The 19,087-nt window shown below is 42.6% G+C and overlaps 1 protein-coding gene across 6 annotated transcripts; it reads left to right on the forward strand.

Annotated features, from left to right (window-relative positions):
- The first annotated feature begins 1,304 nt into the window (after positions 1-1,304).
- Positions 1,305-17,823, forward strand: LOC125435930 (eggshell protein 1-like). Of its 6 annotated transcripts, none has more exons than XM_048502450.1 (12): positions 1,331-1,506; positions 3,380-3,403; positions 5,501-5,542; positions 6,236-6,277; positions 7,495-7,519; positions 8,596-8,612; positions 8,810-8,851; positions 10,488-10,526; positions 12,749-12,778; positions 13,558-13,593; positions 16,333-16,362; positions 17,483-17,823. In XM_048502450.1, the coding sequence occupies exons 1-11, from the start codon at positions 1,453-1,455 to the stop codon at positions 16,342-16,344; spliced, it is 363 nt and encodes a 120-aa protein (XP_048358407.1). In that variant the 5' UTR covers positions 1,331-1,452; the 3' UTR covers positions 16,345-16,362; positions 17,483-17,823. The 6 variants fall into 6 exon arrangements, with proteins under 6 accessions (XP_048358409.1, XP_048358408.1, XP_048358407.1 ...); XM_048502446.1 differs by having other exon boundaries at positions 1,357-1,506; positions 7,495-7,536; positions 8,571-8,612; XM_048502451.1 differs by lacking the exon at positions 8,596-8,612 and having other exon boundaries at positions 1,325-1,506; positions 7,495-7,536.
- The last annotated feature ends 1,264 nt before the right edge of the window (positions 17,824-19,087 follow it).

Here is a 19,087-nt window from a genome sequence, read left to right on the forward strand (position 1 = left end):
TCGCCACTTTAAAATTTTGTATGCGCTTCTGTTTCCATTCCAACTTCCACAGCTTGGTCCAACTAGTGATGCATAAACTCCAGACCTCTGAATGGTGGCTACTAATTGAGGCTAAGATCTCCTCATTGGGCCTTGCGTGGGACTCTTTGCTCATGCTCACTACCAAAGAGGTTTATCTTCAACTAAAAAAAAAATTATTTGAGCAGGAATACCAATATATTTTGCATAAGGCAGAGTTTCTGTTCACCCTTGTACTTCGGGGTTGTTCCCCGAAAGCTCTGTGTTGCCCATTATCTGAACAAACTTCCTAATCATAAACTCAGATGGGCTTTGTCAAGAGCAAGATGCAATTCCTTTTCATCGTCTTTACTTCAAGGCCGGTTCTTAAGCATCACTCAGCATGATCGACACTGTTCTTTCTGCCCTACTTACCCTGACTCCCTTGAACACATCTTGCTCTTCTAAGTATAACAGCTTTAGGCCGGACTTATCTGCCTTAATCTTGGGTGAATTCTCAGTTGGATTCTTGAATCTGCCTATCAATGCAATGACTTTCCTGCTCAACAATCCCAAGGCTGAAATAATGGAAATCATAGCCAAATGCTTGCTGTGTGTTTTGAATTACCCTGTTTCCCCGAAAATAAGACATCCTCTGAAAATAAGACGTAGTAGAGGTTTTGCTGAAGCGCTAAAGCGTCCCCCAAAAGTAAGACATAGCAAAGTTTTTGTTTGGAAGCATGCCTGGCGAACAGAACACCAGAGCATGCAGCTGTGGAGCTGAAAAATAAGACATCCCCTGAAAATAAGACATAGCGCATCTTAGGGAGCAAAAATTAATATAAGACACTGTCTTATTTTCAGGGAAACACGGTAGGTTCCCTTGACTGCTGACCATATTACTTTTACTGTTCTCTACTGGATTTACTCTTTACTCTCCCTGTGTTGTATATGCCTAATAAAGGTCTCTGAATCTGAATCTTGATTGTACAATGTCAAAACTGAGAAAGTATGTGCATTTTGATGAGGCGAAGCATATCCCTTGCAATGATCACTGGCTTTATTTTAAAGGGTTTTTGTCAAATAGAATTAAGTATTAACACAACCTGATAAACGGCTTCTATTCACTACCCAAATCATTATTTTCATTTGATATCCCATATTTGACATATCAGGTTTTTCTTGGATAGCATTTCTGGAGACTCGGTGAGGAGATAACTGCATAATTATCCCTTGTTACTTTTTAGCTAAATACAGTGTAGCCTTTTTTAGCAGATGCAACACAAATCCTTCAACATTTCCTTGTAAGCAAAGTGAACAGACAACCATTGACAATGGACGTGTTAGGTTTGGGCAATCAGGCTTGCTGAGGAGGTGTTAAATGGAGCAAACTGAAGTGAGCAATGTCAGTGCGGGAAGGTCAAGGTTTGGAAGTACACAAGAGGCAGAAAGAAGATGCGTGTCCTTTTTGTAGCTGTTATACTTTGTGCTCTGTCAGCACCAACCTGGGTAAGAGGGGATATAGCATTGGCATGGAATGGTGGTGCAGTTGGAAGGACCCAATCGGTCCAAATTGTGGCCAGCTTTTGATATTCTTCAGTTTGAATTTTGGAGTCAGCAACTGAATAGAACAGGGGTCTGCAACCTGTGACTCTCCAGATGTTCATGGGCTACAATTCCCATCAGCCCCTGCTGGCATGGCCAATTGGTAGTCCATGAACATCTGGAGAGCCACAGGTTGCAGACCCCTGGAATAAAACTTCCTAAGCAGAGATAGTCATGCACATCAACACATGCTCACTTAGGAATGTGCATTACCTTATCCAAGGATAGTACTTCACAGTCCTTGGTCTAAATTCCCCCAACCAACTTTTGTTCCGTGTTCGCACTGAAAGGTTCTCCCAAAGATTCATTTGAAACAGATTTTTTAAAGCTGCAAGGTACACTGTGCATTTTTAATGTTGTGACTTTTTAAATGTTATATTTATAACATTATATCATGTATAAGTAATAGTAATCAATATGCTGTAAGACAGCATGGTGTAGTGGTTAAGTGTGGCAGACTAATCTGAAGAACTGGGTTCGATTCCCCACTCCTCTGCATGAAGCCTGCTGGGTGACCTTGGGCTTGTTCCAGTTCTCTGAGAACTCACTCAGATCACACAGCGAAAGGCAATTACAAAAAAACCACACAGCACCCTACAACCATGGTGGCAAACCTATGGCACTCCAGATGTTCATGGACTACAATTCCCATCAGCCCCTGCTGATGGGCCATGCTGGCAGGGCTGATGGGAATTGTAGTTCATGAACATCTGGAGTGCCATAGGTTCGCCACCACTGCCCTACAACAACAACCATGATAAAATAAGTATAAATTTTTTATGATGGAACACTTGCCCACTTGTATAGGCTTCACCAGGAAACATTGAGGCAAACTGATCAGTGGCTTCCTTGTATGTAACTAAAGAAGTCCAAACTGAACATGGGGAGGAGTCGTAGCTCAGTGGGAGAGCATGCGCTTAACACGCAAAAAGTCCCAGTTTTACTCCCTGGCATCACAAATTAAAGGGATCAAGAAGACAGTGGTGTGAATAGTAACGAGACCCTGGTGAGCTGCAACCACCCAGCATAGACAATACTGACCTTATGGACCAATGACCTGATTCACTGTAAGGCAGCTACATGTGGACAATAATGCCTATTGTCAGGATACTGTTGAGACCCTGGAGCATATTATGTTTTCTTGCCCGAGGTACACGCTACCTAGACTCTCCCTACTTGTCCCAGCTCTAGGGAATAAAAAAAAGTTGTTTGGAGCATACAAAGACTATTCACCTGCTGAATAACAGCAATGGCGGGATAACTGGAAAAACCACTGAATTTTTATTAAAAGTGCTCAAGTCAAAGGCCCCTTCCACACACAGAGAATAATGCATTTTCAAACCACTTTCACAACAGTTTGCAAGTGGATTTTACTATTCCGCACAGCTTCAAAGAGCACTGAAAGCAGTTTGAAAGTGCATTATTCTGCATGTGCGGAAGGAGCCAAAGACTTGAATGGAAGCTTGATCACCTCTCCTGTACCAACCTTACGTGCTTTGTCCAGTTTTATGTCCTGTTTTAACACCCACTCTGTCCTGCATTTTGTTTTTGTTGTTTACTGATATGCCTAATAAAGGTCAGTTGAAGACAATAATGCCATCAATTGCCAGGGATCTGCAATGAAATTTTCAGCCTGCCTACTTTGGAATATAAACCCACAGAAAAACTAACACTGCCAGGGCAGTATTCATACAAGTCTGTACAACTATTTAAATTGCGAGTGTCATAACAGGAAGTGAAAAAGCTAAGTAACAACCCCCCCCTTTTTTGCTTTCAGAGCTCAGATGAAGGAGAAGGTGCGGTAAGTAAAGTGAAACTGAATTTCTGACACAATAATATGACTGCAGAATTGAAAAGGTTCATAATGTTGGAGGGGCAGAGGATGCATGGCCCTGAAAGATTCTCCCAGTCCCTACAGGAATTCTTCTCATGTTTCCTCCAATGAGCCCATGAGGAGATGTATCCTACCCCTAACCTTTATTTATTGATTGCAGACATACAGACACTCTGCGTTTTCAAAGAGGCTGGTAACTAATTTAAAAATGTCAAGCAAGAACATCAGTTAAACAGATCCAAAGCTGAGGGGTCCATCTGGTTCTATACTGTTGTGGCAGCTGTTTTGTGCATGCACATTCTCACATAACCTCTTGGAAGTCAGAGCATCAACACCTTGGATAAGAACATAAGAACATAAGAACAAGCCAGCTGGATCAGCCCAGAGTCCATCTAGTCCAGCTCTCTGCTACTCGCAGTGGCCCACCAGGTACCTTTGGGAGCTCACATGCAAGATGTAAAAGCAATGGCCTTCTGCGGCTGTTGCTCCCGATCACCTGGTCTGTTAAGGCATTTCCAATCTCAGATCAAAGAGGATCAAGATTGGTAGCCATAAATCGACTTCTCCTCCATAAATCTGTCCAAGCCCCTTTTAAAGCTATCCAGGTTAGTGGCCATCACCACCTCCTGTGGCAGCATATTCCAAACACCAATCACACGTTGCGTGAAGAAGTGTTTCCTTTTATTAGTCCTAATTCTTCCCCCAGCATTTTCAATGTATGCCCCCTGGTTCTAGTATTGTGAGAAAGAGAGAAAAAATTCTCTCTGTCAACATTTTCTACCCCATGCATAATTTTGGGATCCACTCAATTACCCAATCTGACCATCTTTGAGCTTGGAGAGAGCTGATACAGTTCACTGTACAGATGCAGGGACAGCTGTCAAGGCAGAAGGGGACCACAAAGTGGCATAGCTATTATGGGGCAGGGGTGTGTGCGTTGCACCAGGGTGCAGCCTGGGGTGCAGCAAAAATATATTTTTGATATTTTTGGTGTTTTTACTTTGTCGGCCAGCAGGGGGCGCATTTTTAAAGATAGCAGCACCAGAATTTCAGGATATTGTCCAGCAACACTCTTGATGATACCAGCCAGGTTTAGTAAAGTTTGGTTTAGGGGGTCCAAAGTTATTGACCCCCAAAGAATGTGCCCCCATCCCCCATTGTTTCCAATGGGAGCTAAAAGTAAATGGGGCTACCTTTTGAGGGTCCATAACTTTGGACCCCCTGAACCAAACTTCACTAAACGTAGGTGGTACCATCAGGATAGTCTCCTTCTGATACCAGCCAGGCTTGGTGAAGTTTGGTTAGGGGGGTCTAAAGTTTTGGACCCCCAAAGGGGGTGCCCCATCTCCCATTGTTTCCAATGGGAGCTAATAGTAGATGGGGCTACCCTTTTGAGGGTCCATAACTTTGGACCCCCTGAACCAAACTTCACCAAACCTAGAAGGTTGATACCCTGATAACCTGACATTTTGATGCTGCTAGCCTAAAAACTGCGCCCCTTGCAGGCCAAAAACTGAAAAAAACACCAAAAAATACAAAAAACACAAACGAACATGGGGGGGCAGCAAAACTCCAATTTTACACTGGGCTCCATTTCCCCTAGCTACGCCTCAGGGACCACAGGTGCTGTTCAGCAGCTGACCAACTTCCTTACCAATTGTGGTAAGGCAGGTAGATCTGAGGAACTGTGCTCACAAGCAATTGAGTGTGGCCAGCTAGCCAGCAACACTGTCCCATGGCACGATTCGCAGTTCCCTGGCCCAGCTGATTACAGCATAGTTTGTGGAATAAATGCAACTCAAGAGACAAAGGAGAAAACGACAGGGGAAATGGAAGTGCGGAGAATAATTTCACAGAAACAGTTTCCAAGATGCAAGGTTTGACCACTGGGAAAATCTATGGTAAAAAGCCTAAGCGAGAAGTGTGTCAGTAAAGCTGACCAAGCAATGCATTGTGAAGGTTCTGAAAAAGGCATTCAGACATTTTATCATTTTTTGTGCCAATTCTGTTACTGCATACCCAGAAACAGATTATCAATCAGAAACCTTTTGCTTTTTCTCCTAGGGCTTAGGAGATTTGTTTGGAGGATTCAGTGGAGGTCTAAAGGTAAGTGCTCTCCGCTGCATGGAGCCACTGAATGCACACCATGAATTTATCTTGAAAAACAACTGTTATGGCAGATATTACTGCTTTGCTTATATTTAAAACCAGAATATTCAAGTTACTACAGTTTTTCAACATTCCAATTTTGTTGCTGTGCACCCAGTGGCATACTGCCCATTGGGCAAACTGGGCAGCTGGCCAAGGCGCAGGAATTTAAAGTCATGTGGGGCGGCCTGATTTCTAAGCCCCACCCACTCTCTACGGTGGCCCACAAGCCACCAGTTGCCAAGACCAGTTTAACATTGAAAGGAAAGTTTTTTTAAGTTACTGAGTTTGAAGTGTATACCGGGACCAGCAAGGAGTTTCATGCCGCCGCAGAGGACGATCTGCCCTTTCCAGCTGGAGCTGATGCCAGATCCAGGCAAGATCGGGGTGTGGGGGGCCAGGAAGGCAAGTCATCCAGTGGGGAGGGTAGAGAAACCCCCCTAGAGCCCAGAGGGATCTAATCCCCAGAGGGCAGAGCAACCCCAGATCTGGAGGGCAGAGCAACCCTCAGCCAGGTGGGCAGAGCTACCTCCGCCCATGGGGGGGCATCAAACTCAGGTTTTGCCCAGGGCGCCAGTTTGCCTAGGTACACCACTATGTGCGCCCACAAAGACATTATTAACAAGTGAACACTATCGTCTTTTTTCCTAGAATTTGGGAGGTTTGTTTGGAGGAGGTGGCGGAGGTCTAAAGGTAAGATGCTTACATAAAGTATCAGATTTAGTTAGGGAAGGAGAAATTATACCATTACAGAATTTAATAGAACTGGGAGGGAGAGAGAATTGGCTGGCAATAAGAGGCCTATGGGAAAAATTAAGGAAATTTAGAATAAAAGATGACTGTATAATAAATCAATGGTTGAAACTCCACGAAACATTACAAGGAAAAATTATAGGAGCAGTATACAAGCATATGGTAGAGGATAAAGATTTTATGCTGAGAACTTTGAATCAAAAATGGGAGAAAGAAAATATCTTAGATGCTGAAAAAATAGAAAGAATCATGGAGAGTATGAAGAAGGTAAAGATAGAAAAATATGTGGAATTAGAAAGAAAGATTTTACTTAAATGGTATCGAACCCCAATACAACTAGCCTATATGATAAAAGGATTAAGCTCAAAATGCTGGCATTGTGGAGAAAAAGGAGCATATTATACTCATATGTGGATAGAATGTAAACTGGTGAAAAAGTTTTGGGAAAATATAATGAAATATGTAGGAACACTTAGTAAAAGTAAAAATTGACATAAATAATGAATTATTAATTGTGGGGATAATAGATGATAAAAGAGTGAATAGAAGTTTGGAACCAATGTATAAAATAATGATAAGAGCAGCACACGCTGTGTTGGCGTTAGGCTGGAAAAGATGATAAAAAAATGGACCCAGTGTCAAAATGGTTTGGAATATATATATGGGAACAAATACAACTAGAGATTTTTGAAAAACTGACAAAAAAATAAACTATGGGAAGAAAAGATGGAAGATATAATGAAACTATGGACAGTGTATGAAACATGGATGGAAGAAGCCGGATTTAACAAAGAAATATGGAACAAAAGAATAAGAAGAATGAATCTCCTACTGCTTGCATAATATAATTAATAGAAAGGGGGGGGAGGGGGGGAAATGAAAAAATGTATAGATAAAATGGAGAGATTGAATGTAACAAATGTATAATTATTCTATACAATAAAAAATTTTTTAAAAAATAAAATAAAGGTAAGATGCTCTCCACTGCATGGTGTGCACTAATCACAGCATGAATTTATCTTGAAAAATGACTGACATGTCTGATATTACCACTTTGCTGATATTTAAAGTTGCTACAATCTTTACCATTCTGATTTTGGTACTTTGCACCCATAAATAAATTACTAACAAGTGAATGCTTTCCCCTTTGCTCCTAGAACCTGGGAGACTTGTTTGGAGGAGGTGGTGGAGATCTAAAGGTAAGATGCTCTCTACCGCATGGTGGGTGCTATTTTCATCATGAATTTATCTGGAAAAAATAAATAACATTGCTTTTTAAAATATTTTTATTAATTTTATCCGTACACACACAGACAGAGACTAGGAAAACATATAACAGAAACAATGACTAACCATATAACAAACAACAGGATAGATCTTAATGTTCCATAAAACCTAAACTTCCTATCCTTTTTATTTAATCTAGCATTCTGCTATTTAATGATTTAATTAACACTCACTGGTCCTGATCATCAGAACAATTTCTTACACCTTAACTACTGCCATATGATTTACATATTAACCTGTTCCATCAATTCTTAGAAGTCTAATTTTTATCTCAATTAAGATTATTATTATTGTTTTAATTATTTAAAGTGATTGATTCAGCCACATATAGAAAATACAATTCCCACTTCTCATTGAACTCATGCTTTGACTGTCTGTTTACAAGATTTGTTAATTTAGCCATAGTAGAATTGCTTACTCTTAAGTAGATTCTGCACTGGTCTCGGGAGTGGTGGTGCACTGGTGTACATGACACCGGCACAGTCCTCAGACTGTTCACACACTTGCATACGGGCAACCTGGGGGCTGCCGCAGCCCGCATCCACATAGAGGCACACTACTGCTGGCCCTATGTTCCCCCCCTTACATGAGGGGAGACTAGGACCCTGTGGAGATTTATCCCTGGCCTTGGCCTTCCCTGCCAAAACAATACATTCCCTCAGTTGCGTTGATTCATGGGGAGGTTATTACCACAGCTTGGCACCCAATATCTGAGCAGCCCCAGATGTGGCAAGGCAAGGATGAAAAGGGAGCTTGGCCATTCACAGATAATTTCACCAGTGAATGTGCTTTCTGCCTTATGTAGGTACAAGTGGCATTTGCACCAGGGTCATGCTGACTCCTGAGAGTTTTGGGGGGCCCTCTTTGGTTGTCACCGTAATTTTGTTACTGTACACTCACAAAGAGATTATTAATGAAGAATGAACAGCTTTTCTTTTTCACCTAGAACTTGGGAAGTTTGCTTGGGGAAGATGGTGGAGGTCTAGAGGTAATATGCTCTCCATTACATGGTGTGTGCTATTCTCATCGTGCATTTATCTTGAAAATTGACTGATGTGGCTGATATTACTGCTTTGTTTATATTAAAAAGTGAAACATACATAGTAATTAAAGAGCAAATTTTGTCACCATGTGCCCATAAAGAGATTATTATTAAAGAATTAACAGGTTTTCCTTTTCTCCTAGAACTTGGGAAATTTACTTGGAGAAGGTGGTGAAGGTCTAGAGGTAAGATGCTCTCCACTACATAGCATATGGCATTCCCATCATGGTTTTGTCTACAAAAGTGACAATTACTATGAGATGGATTGCAACTTCATATCAAGAGGCCCTCAACTATCATCTGAATCATACATTTCATAAATAGTTGTGCCAGGCAATCTTTCCCTGTTTCCGCACGGGGGGGGGGGAACAGTGCCCCAGGGATGGACAAAACTGGTCCCTGGGGTACTGTTCACACAGGAGGTGCTGCTGCATTGCAGCAGTGCCATCCTGGGTCCCCCCAAGTGGCACGAAGATGCCCCTTTTAAACCTCATTGAGCGAGGTTTTTTTAAAAGCAACGCCTTCAAGCCAATGCAGTGTGAACCACACCGGCGTGAGGGTGCCACTTTTGCCATCCCCTCCACTCACCTCTCCTTCCAGCATCACTCTGGAGGGTTGGAGGGACAAGCCCACACTGCCCTCCGACTCCTGGAGGTCGGAGGGTAGCATGGGCATGTCCCTCCAGCCCTTCAGAGTGACACTGGAAGGAGAGGTGAGTGGAGGGGACAAACCGGAGGTGGTTCTGTGTGGAGCCATCTCTCCACCTCCCCAGCTCTTCGGGGGCCGCTCACACAATACTGTGCGAATGCCCCCCGAGCCCCCACCAGCATAATTTATGCTGGTGGAGGGGCATTTCCATGGCAGTGCGGAAACAGCCTTTCTCTCTGGAGAGCTTTGGGTCTCTAGACCAAGTTCATGCTTTCTGTCTGGTCAGCCAAAGAAGAGGAGGAAGAAAGTTTAATCAGCTGGACAGTTTTGAGATCTACCTGGGACCTGTGAATATCTTCAGATTCATTATATGCTCCTTGATTGTGTAAGCACACCGATAAGAATTTGGTTGTAGTGGGTTTTCCGGGCTGTGTGGCTGTGGTCTGGTGGATTTTGTTCCTAACATTTCACCTACATCTGTGGCTGGCATCTTCAGAGGTGTATCACAGAGGGAAGTCTGTTACACACTGTGTCCAGTGCGAAGGGAATGTTTTAGTGGGGTATAGATTGTCCATGTCCCAGGGTGGAGAATGAATCAGCAAGTGTTTGGGTGGAATTTTCTGGTGGAGCATTAGGACTGTTCACATGGTCCCATGCGGGCAGTCCTGCCACCACCACTGCCTGCGAGGGACTTACCTTGCATCCCTCTGCAGCTCTGGGCAGCTGGAAAAACACGCCCATGCTGCCCTCCAACCCTCAGGGTCACAGGGCAGCATGGGCATGTCTTTCCAGCCACCCGGAGCTGCACAGGAACGCAAGGTAAGTCCCTTGCAGACACTGGAGGGGCCAAAAGCGGCACACGAGCAGGTAGATGCCACTTTTCAAAAACCTCACTCAACGAGTGAGGTTTAAAAGCTGCATCTTCACGCCACTTGGAGGGGGGGTGAGGACGGCACTGCTGCAATGCAGCAGTGCCTCCTGTGTGAACAGCACTCTAGGGACGGGTTTTTTTCATGTGGAAATGGCTATTGTGAAGGCTGAAATTGAATTATGATATTTATTTATTTATTAACATTTATTTATTAACATTTCAATTAATTAACTGTTTCATGTCATCATTCCCCCTGAACCCATGCATTCAACAGGGATGAACATCTTTCCTTTTTCTTGTAGGTTTTATCAGCTTTAAATGGAGGTGGCAACAATCTGGAGGTAACTATCCATTACATACTTGTTCTGACCGAACATGAGTGATGCCACTAGGAGGTTGTGAAACTAAGCTTGTCACCAAGTTGTGATTGGCATAAATGTTAGCGCTTCCTGAAAGAAAAGGTAACATCACATTAAACAAAGCAGCATTGGGCAGTTTTGATATCCAATGAAAGCGGGGGGATTTTGAAAACTTGAACAAGTGCAAAATACTCCGGGGAGCAGGGAGCATACTTCCAAATGTTTTTATTTGAATTAATCTATAAATTGACACAGGCAGCAACCAATAGGACTTTTTAAAGTACAGGCAATTTGGCTTTGTTTGCCGTCAGCCTAGAAGAGCACCCCATGGCTGAAACTCAGCAGGAAACTGGAGGGTACAGGATTAGGGAGGGGATGGCATTAACCCTTACTGGTCTACTAATTTTTATTTTTACCTTACTGGTCTTACTGGTCTACCAGCATGGGCTGGGGAGTTGCCAGCAGGGTGTCTTTTGTCTTTGCAGTAGATCTTTATTAGACACTGCAAAGAAGGCACATTTGATTAGCGACTTTGGTTCATGATTACTTTGGCCCTTTCTGCACAGCAAATTAATAGCGGGTTGAACTCGGGCTGAAGTTACCCATTTTTAAATTTTTCTTGTACCAACCAGGCTACAATAATTACTTCAAAAATTTGGTCTCCCACTGGAGTAGCAATTTACTTATAAGTAACCAAAATAATTTTACAACACAATAACAAAATGTTTTGGAACTCGAAGGACATTTCGAGAAGCATAAGAAAAAATTAATTGCAGAGCGCTGTCCTCCTTGATTATAAGCACTATTGTACTTTTGAAAAACCTTGACCTGCCTTTAACAGCCTTGAAGTAATACGAGGCCTGTTACTTATCTAGAATCTGGCTAGCTGTTATCTTTGTGTTAAGATTATACTGCTGTGCCGTTCTAACTGTATACAAAAAGGTTTTTTCATTACTCCAGTGGGAGAGATGTAATAATTGTTCCAAAACATTTTGTTATTGTATTGGAAAATTATTTTGGTTACTTATCAGTAAATTGCTACTCTGGTGGGAGACAAATTTTTTTTGAAGTTATTATTGTAGCCTGGTTGGTACGAGTTTTCTTCTTTTCATTTTGGTTGTGCACCTTCCCCTTTTGCTTAGCATGGAGGTAACTACACAGGCATGCACAAATGAATGCCCATAACCATGCTGACATCTCACAACATGTCTACCTGCACCTGCATGGCCACGCAGATGTAAGAAGTGATTTTTTTTTAAAAAAAAAGGAAATGGAGGCAAATAAAGCACTTCCTGCCCGGCCGTTCGTTCACAAGTGGCTGCAACTCACTATTTTCCAAAAGACTCATGAACAGTGCAATTCTCAAAAAACCTGGTTTGGGGGAAATAACACAGGACACTCATTTTAGGGGCAGGATCTGTGCAATGCTTCTGAACTTGTAAATGAACTCAAGCAGTCTCACATTGCAGTCTGCTCTTGAATCTCCTCTGTTTCAAGACTGCCAATCTTATGTCAGCAATGGGATGTTCTGGAATATTATTAAAATATTCTTCTACTGGTTTTTGAGGTTGTGGTTTTTTAATGTCAAATTTATATGCATTTGTTTTGCATTAAGGACTGCCCTACTCTAATCAAGCTGATTTTAATGTACATTGTACTTCTGAAACTGCTGTTCCTTCTTTGCTACGTTGTTACATTTATCTGACTAAGGACCCAGGGCTCTCCATTCCTTGATGCATCTAATAAATGGTGCTTTGACTCTCAGAAGTTCATATCCTGAAAATCTTGTTGATCTCTAAGGCGTTACTGGACTCAAATCGAGATGTTCTACAGCAGACCAATATGGCTGTGAAACCATTTTAAGAACATAACAACATAAGAACAAGCCAGCTGGATCAGACCAGAGTCCATCTAGTCCAGCTCTCTGCTACTCGCAGTGGCCCATTTTATCCAAGGGAACTGATCTCTGCAGTTGATAGATCAGTTTTAATCCTGAGAGAACTCCAGTGCTCACTTTAATCCTGAGAGAACTCCAGTCCTCCCTTAAAGGAATCTTAGCCACCATTCTCCTGAATCTATACGTTTTTGGAGCTGATAAGTAAGGATTAGTCATTACTGAAATCCTTTTGAGATATATCAACTCGCACTGTACTAGTTTATTTTCCATTAGTGTCTTCTAGTACAATTTCTTTCTCTTTCTACAGGGTGCAAAAAATAAAAGGAAGAAAAACAAGGCAAGAAGTTTCCCATGAATCACCTGCTTTTTTGATGTTTCGTGTTTCCCCCAGCAAAGTATATTGGTATAATGCTTCATGCCAGCTGTAGTGAGCACCCTTGTAGCTGTTTTCCATCACTGAAAGTTAGCAATATAGATAACAGTAAAGCTTATTTGAAATGCCTGTTGAGTGAATTCTAATTCACCATGGCATAACCAGCTCTCAGGAATGAGTCACTCAGGGGAATTTCCAAGGCCAAACAAGCTATGGTGAACTATTAGTTGGTACTCCTCAGCCCATGGACAAGTGCTTTGTAGAACGGTATGGAGAGAAGGCAGAGAAGTGTTGTTGAAGATAAAAGAACAAGCCCTACATATTACGGACACTTCAAGTTTTTACAGTAAGGGTTAATCAAACTTTTAACCCTGCCCCTGCATTTTGAATAGGCACAGTCCCTGGAAGGTTGTACCATGTAATCATATTTCTGTCCTTTGTCTCCAGCTTCTAGGCAATGGGGTGACAATATTGATAAAAATATGCCGCTGAAGTAATAGCCAATCCCATGCATGCTTTGATCCCATCTGCCTGTAGCTCTTAACAGGAACATTAGCTTATCATTTATTAGCATCAGTTATTAAAACAATTGTGCCCAACATTTCCTCTTAGTTCAGGTGAAGGGAACAGAAACAGACAGAGGAATCTAGGGTAACAAAACTCTTCTCTGTTGATAGGTCAGGCCAATGTGTCCACGCTTTTCGCAAGCCTGGAAGTAATTTCTGGTTGTTTTTGCCTTCCAGGGTAGAAAAAACAAGCAAAGAAACAAAAAAGGACAGGTAAGGAAGATGACAAAGGGAAGGTGTCAGACTCCCATTGACCAGACAATGAAACACTTGTAGAAACTTCAAAGGTTTCCTTATTGCTAGGTTCAAATGAAGCATGGAAAAGCAAAGAGAGTTCTGAGGCTGCCTTCAGAGCTCAGCAATAGTACGTTGCAGCGAGTTACACCCCCACACACATTTCTCATTCTGAGCATCAACTGTTTTGTCCTCACATTGTTGACTCCCTTGTTCATATTCTGCTTCATTGTCCTAAACATAACAGATCTGATTTGGTAGCATTATTCCCCACAGAATTTGTGTCTCTTCCAGATAAAACAAAAATGATTTGGGCCCTTTCAAGAAGACGTGGACCAAAAAAACGGGCGTCTGGGGGACGGCAAAAAACGCCGCCTTCAGGCCAGCTGCTTCACACAGGCGGGCGCTAAGCTGAAACGCAGCAGCGCTGACCTGGCTCCCCCCCTTCCCTTCCCTCAGGGCGGCGTCAGGCCATCCTCAAAAACACCCGTTTAAAGGGTTGTTTTTGAGAAAACAGCGTGTTCCCTGTTTCCTGTCCCTTCTTCTTTACTTTACCTCGTCGTTAGCATGCTCTTGCCAGCATTTCTGATACGACGCTTGTCTTCCCACCCCTGGAGGTCGGAGGGCAGCGCATGGGCTTAGAGGACAGCAGGGCGGCCGACAGTGATGAGGTAAGTGCAGAGAGGGACGGGGATGAGCCGCTTCTCTCCATGTGGAGCCGCCTCTCCTGCGCCAGCCCCTGCTGGGGCTGCTCGCACGCTTGCGTTCGAACGGCCTCCACCCCATGCCGGCAGAATTCTTGCCGGTGTGAGGGCGCCCAGAGGCCTGTGCGGAAATGGCCTAAGCTATTGAATAATTTTGAGATACAAAAGGTTGGAAGCTGTAACCACGTTCCTATTATGTGTTTTGAATATTTTGAAATAATATTCTTCTTTTCCCATAATTGTACTTTTTTACTGACTAATAAGGGCTTCTTTATGCTTTATGCTTCTTAAATATTAGGGAAGTCGTGTAATCTCTGGGTCATAGCTGGTTCACTGAAAGGATTTACTTCTCAAGCACAAATAACCTGCATTTTTCTCCTTCATTGCACCCATATAGTCAGGATACATCATTTAAATGACCTACAGAGTTAGGGAACAAGTATTTATTTACTGAAAATTAAGTAGCTTGCCCTGCCCAGTAGTTCACTGTAGTGTACTACAAAATAACAACCATTATTATTATTATTTTTAAAAACCAATCCCTTTGAAGAAGAGACAAATGAAAAACAAACATAAGGCTAGAAAAACCACCAGCAAAATGTACCTATGGGAGTTTCTCTCCTGGTATGTTCCCCGAAGATCACCGCACTTAGTGAATAACATTCTACTGATGGTCCCTGGCACAAGAGATGTCCAGCTAGCCTTGACCAGGGTCAGGGCCTTTTTGGCCCTGGTTCCAACCTGGTGAAACATTCTGTCCAATGATACTCAGGCCTTGTGGGCAGAGGTGGGATCCAGCAGGTTCTCACAGGTTCCCGAGAGTAGGTTACTAATTATTTGTGTGTGCCGAGAGGGGGTTACTAATTGGTGATTTTGCCACGTGATTTTTGCCTTAGTTATGCCCCTCTTCTTAGCAGTAGTGTGCAAAACCTGAAGCAGTCTAGCAGGAGGTGCACCGACATGTGTGGCAGGCTGTGCCTGCGTGCATTCGTTTCCTGCCCAAGGACTGGCGCAGCAGCTGCATCCTTGCCACTGTCCCAGGAATGCCCCACCCCCGTAATGCCTGGCCATGCCCCCATCGTGCCCCGCCCAGCCCCATTGGCGCTATGCCACAGTTTGAATCTCACCACCATGGGAACCTGTTACTAAAATTTTTGGATCCCACCACTGCTTGTGGGATGTAATTCCACAGGGCCTGAAAAACAGAGCTGTTCTACCAGTCATATAGTTGATGCAGCTACAGTCTCTTTTATCATCTGGTCTTCCCTACCTACTCCATTCCCTTTCGACAACTTTGATGCCATCAAATTTCAGATTGGGCTTTTAAAACTGACTGTAGTTTTATTGTGGTTTAAAACCTATTGTGGTTTTATTCAGAGTTGCGAAATGTTGGAAGCCACCCTGAACCTGCAAGGGAAACGGAGGCATATAAAACTAATGAAATAAATCAATAAAATCAATTTAAAAATCAAGTTCTCATGAACTGGATGGTCATGAATTCACATGCTCATAGTGTTCCAGATCTGGACAGTCCTGCCTTTGACTTTAATGTGTACTAAGTCACGTATCTATTAATATTTCTCTCAGTGAAATGTTAACATTTTATGTACATATGGATTGTAGCAAATTATGTGTGGGTAGGTAGTTCTTCTTAGGGAATGGGAGAATCACAAGAAAGCACTGTCAAATTGCAATCAGTTTTATACTCAATTGGATACCCATGATCTGTTTGAACACTGCCAAAGTGTCAGATATTCAACTTTGCTGATTGCAACTTTTGGACAGATAATGAACTGAACTGGAAAGTTACTAAATACCAATAATAATGATTGCAGTAGAATTGGATGGAGTGGATCCAGTTGCTTAATGTTGTATAATATTGCAGTTTCAATGTCTTAGATGATGGTTTGCTATTGCAGCTATACATCTCTGCAGAATCAGGGAGTAGATTTGATTTGTTTTGAAGTGAATGAGATATAAAAAGAACTGATTCCTATCTTTTCCCCACTTGCAGAAGGAAGAATAAAAAGCAGGCCAACCAACGGTATGTAGCAGAGAGGAGAGGTCTGGTGCTTGTTATTCTATTTTTGTTTTTAGTTGAGGATGTTTTAATTATTATTGTAAGAAAGCTTTGAACTACAAGGAAAGATGGGCTATAAATGTTTTAATAAATAAATACATTTAAAAAAAACAGTTTTCTTTGGGAATTAGATTTGACCCAAAGTATTGTAGCCAGTTAGAGTTAGTGTGAGAACAGTGTTTATAATAGCAAATTAGAATCTGGGAGATCCAGGTTTGACCAGAGGTGGGATCCAGCAGGTTCTCACCAGTTCCCGAGAGTGGGTTACTAATTATTTGTGTGTGCCAAGAGGGGGTTACTAATTGGGTCTGCTTTTCCGTTAGAAATTCCATTAGGTCCAAAAATCATAAAGTCCTGTTGTTTCCTATGTGGCTGGTTAGCGAAGGTAGAAAACGGGGTAATTCTCCCTGTTGGGCTGTTTTAAAAACATGTTTTAGAAATATGGTCAAGTTCCTTGTTTAAGGAAAGTATCCTTCTTTTGATTTCTAGAAACAAAATTAAGTATTTGAAAGTATTAAGTATTTGACAGGCAGTCATTTAGAGGAGAAGTAGTTGTTTCTGTTGGCAGTAGACGATAGGACTTGCTATAATGAGTTTAAATTATGGACAGAAAGATACCAGCTGGAAATTAGGAACTTTTTTTTTACAGTAAGAGTTTTTTACAGTAACAGAGAAATTATTAATGCCCCGTCCGGGAATGCCCGGCCACGTTCTTCCCCACAGCTACCCCTCGCCTAGGCCCCATTGGCGCTTAACGCACACTTGTTTGAAATCCCCACCCACCATGGGAACCTGTTACTAAAATTTTTGGATCCCACCACTGCTTTCATCCTTCTGAGGTCAGTAAAATAAACATCAAGCTTTCTGGGGGTAAAGTGTAGACGACTAGGGAAGGCAATGGCAAGCCACCCTGTAAACATAGTCTGCCTGGTAAATGTCATGAAATGATGTCACCCATTGGTCAGTAATGATCCAATGCTTGCACAGAGGACTATCTTTCCCTTACCTTACCTTTAAATAAATAAGTAGTTGATGAAATCTTATTTAGAACATTCCTTTAGAATACTTCTCTTTTATTCTGCAGACATTCTGAAATGTTTAAAAATTGAAAGCAGGAATCGATACCTTGGAAAGCTCATATAATCCAGCAATATATGAACCAATTCTACAGATGCTGCAACATCTGAAAAATCTCAGCTAAATCTGCATTTCCACAATGTAACAGGGACTATTGTAACAACCTGGTAATTAAGGGAAAAGGCTCATGTTAACATTTGTTTTTCCTCCATAAATACATTTTAAGTAAGCAAACTAATCTGGGCGTTGGGGGTGGTGAAGACTTGATTGTACTTTGGGTTGTTTAACAGAATATTGTGCCTATTGGGTTTTGCAAAGACTCAAAAATAAAAAAAATAGCTGCATGAACATCCTTCTTGATTCATATTTTTAATTACATGTGCAGACAAGACCCTAAGTACAGAATTTTGCCCCCTTTGTTGATGGGAATCATCTAATTCTACTGCCTGCTCAATTCATTGGGGATGTTCATGAACTTGATCAATGTGGTCATGCATGATCTCCTGTTTTGGGCAGTTGTGGTGTATCTAGATGATATGTTGATTTACTCAGAGGCAATGGCAGAGCAAATGTGTTTAATTAGGGAAGTGCTCAGTGGTGGGACCCATAAACTTTAGTAACAGGTTCCTATGGTGGTGGGATTCAAACTGTGGCATAGCACCAATGGGGCTGGGCGGGCACGAATGGGGCAATGGCTGGGCATCCGGGCTAGCATTCCCAGGGCTGTGGCAAGGACGAACCACTCACGCCGGGTTCCGATGGAAACAAATGCTTCTGTAAGAAGTCAAAGGAGGTTAAAAGTTCCTTCTATTCTTGCCTCTCAGCAGACACCTTATGAGGTAGGTGAGACTTAGGCCCATTCCACATGGGCCAAGAAACAGAGGTGTGGATGCTATATAACCCATTTTATGGGGGACTACCCCCAAAATGAGTCTGCCCTGTTGTATTTCCCCCAACCCATTTTTTTAAATCGCTGAACAAGTGATTCTTTTAAAAATTCTGGATTGGAGCCACCCGTGAGCAAACAGCCAGGCAGCAGGCACTTGATTTCTCTCCTTTCCACTCTGTTCTTTATGGTCACGGAGAAGCCACCCACCATTGCCCAACCATTGCAGGGAGACCCCCTTTCCTTTTTGAAAATTTTTTTGAGGCTTGCTGCTGCGTAGCTATGCAGGTGCAGCTGGTCCTATTGATGGACATCAGTATGGCTGCAGGGGTTCATTTCAGCCTGCCCGGGTAGCTATGCAAGTGTTACAGGACAATAAAAAAAACAGAAGCATCCAATGGTGGGATTTTAGTAACAGGTTCCCATGGTGGTGAGATTCAAACTGTGATGTAGCACCAATGGGGCTGGGCGGGGCACGGCAGGGTCGTGGCCGGGCATTCCGGGGCGGGGCATTCCTGGGCAGGGCTGTGGCAAGGATGCAGCCGCTGTGCCGGTCCTTGGGCAAGAAACGAATGCACACCGGCACAGGCTGCCACGCACGCACCCTGCTAGTCTGTTTTCGTTCATGCTGGCTAATGTTGAGAGGAGGTGGGGCTTAACTAAGGCAAAATTATGGGCAAAAAATCACCAATTAGTAACCCCCTCTCGGCACACACAAATAATTAG

This window comes from Sphaerodactylus townsendi, linkage group LG06 (genome assembly GCF_021028975.2).
Source record: "Sphaerodactylus townsendi isolate TG3544 linkage group LG06, MPM_Stown_v2.3, whole genome shotgun sequence".
NCBI lineage: Eukaryota > Metazoa > Chordata > Lepidosauria > Squamata > Sphaerodactylidae > Sphaerodactylus > Sphaerodactylus townsendi.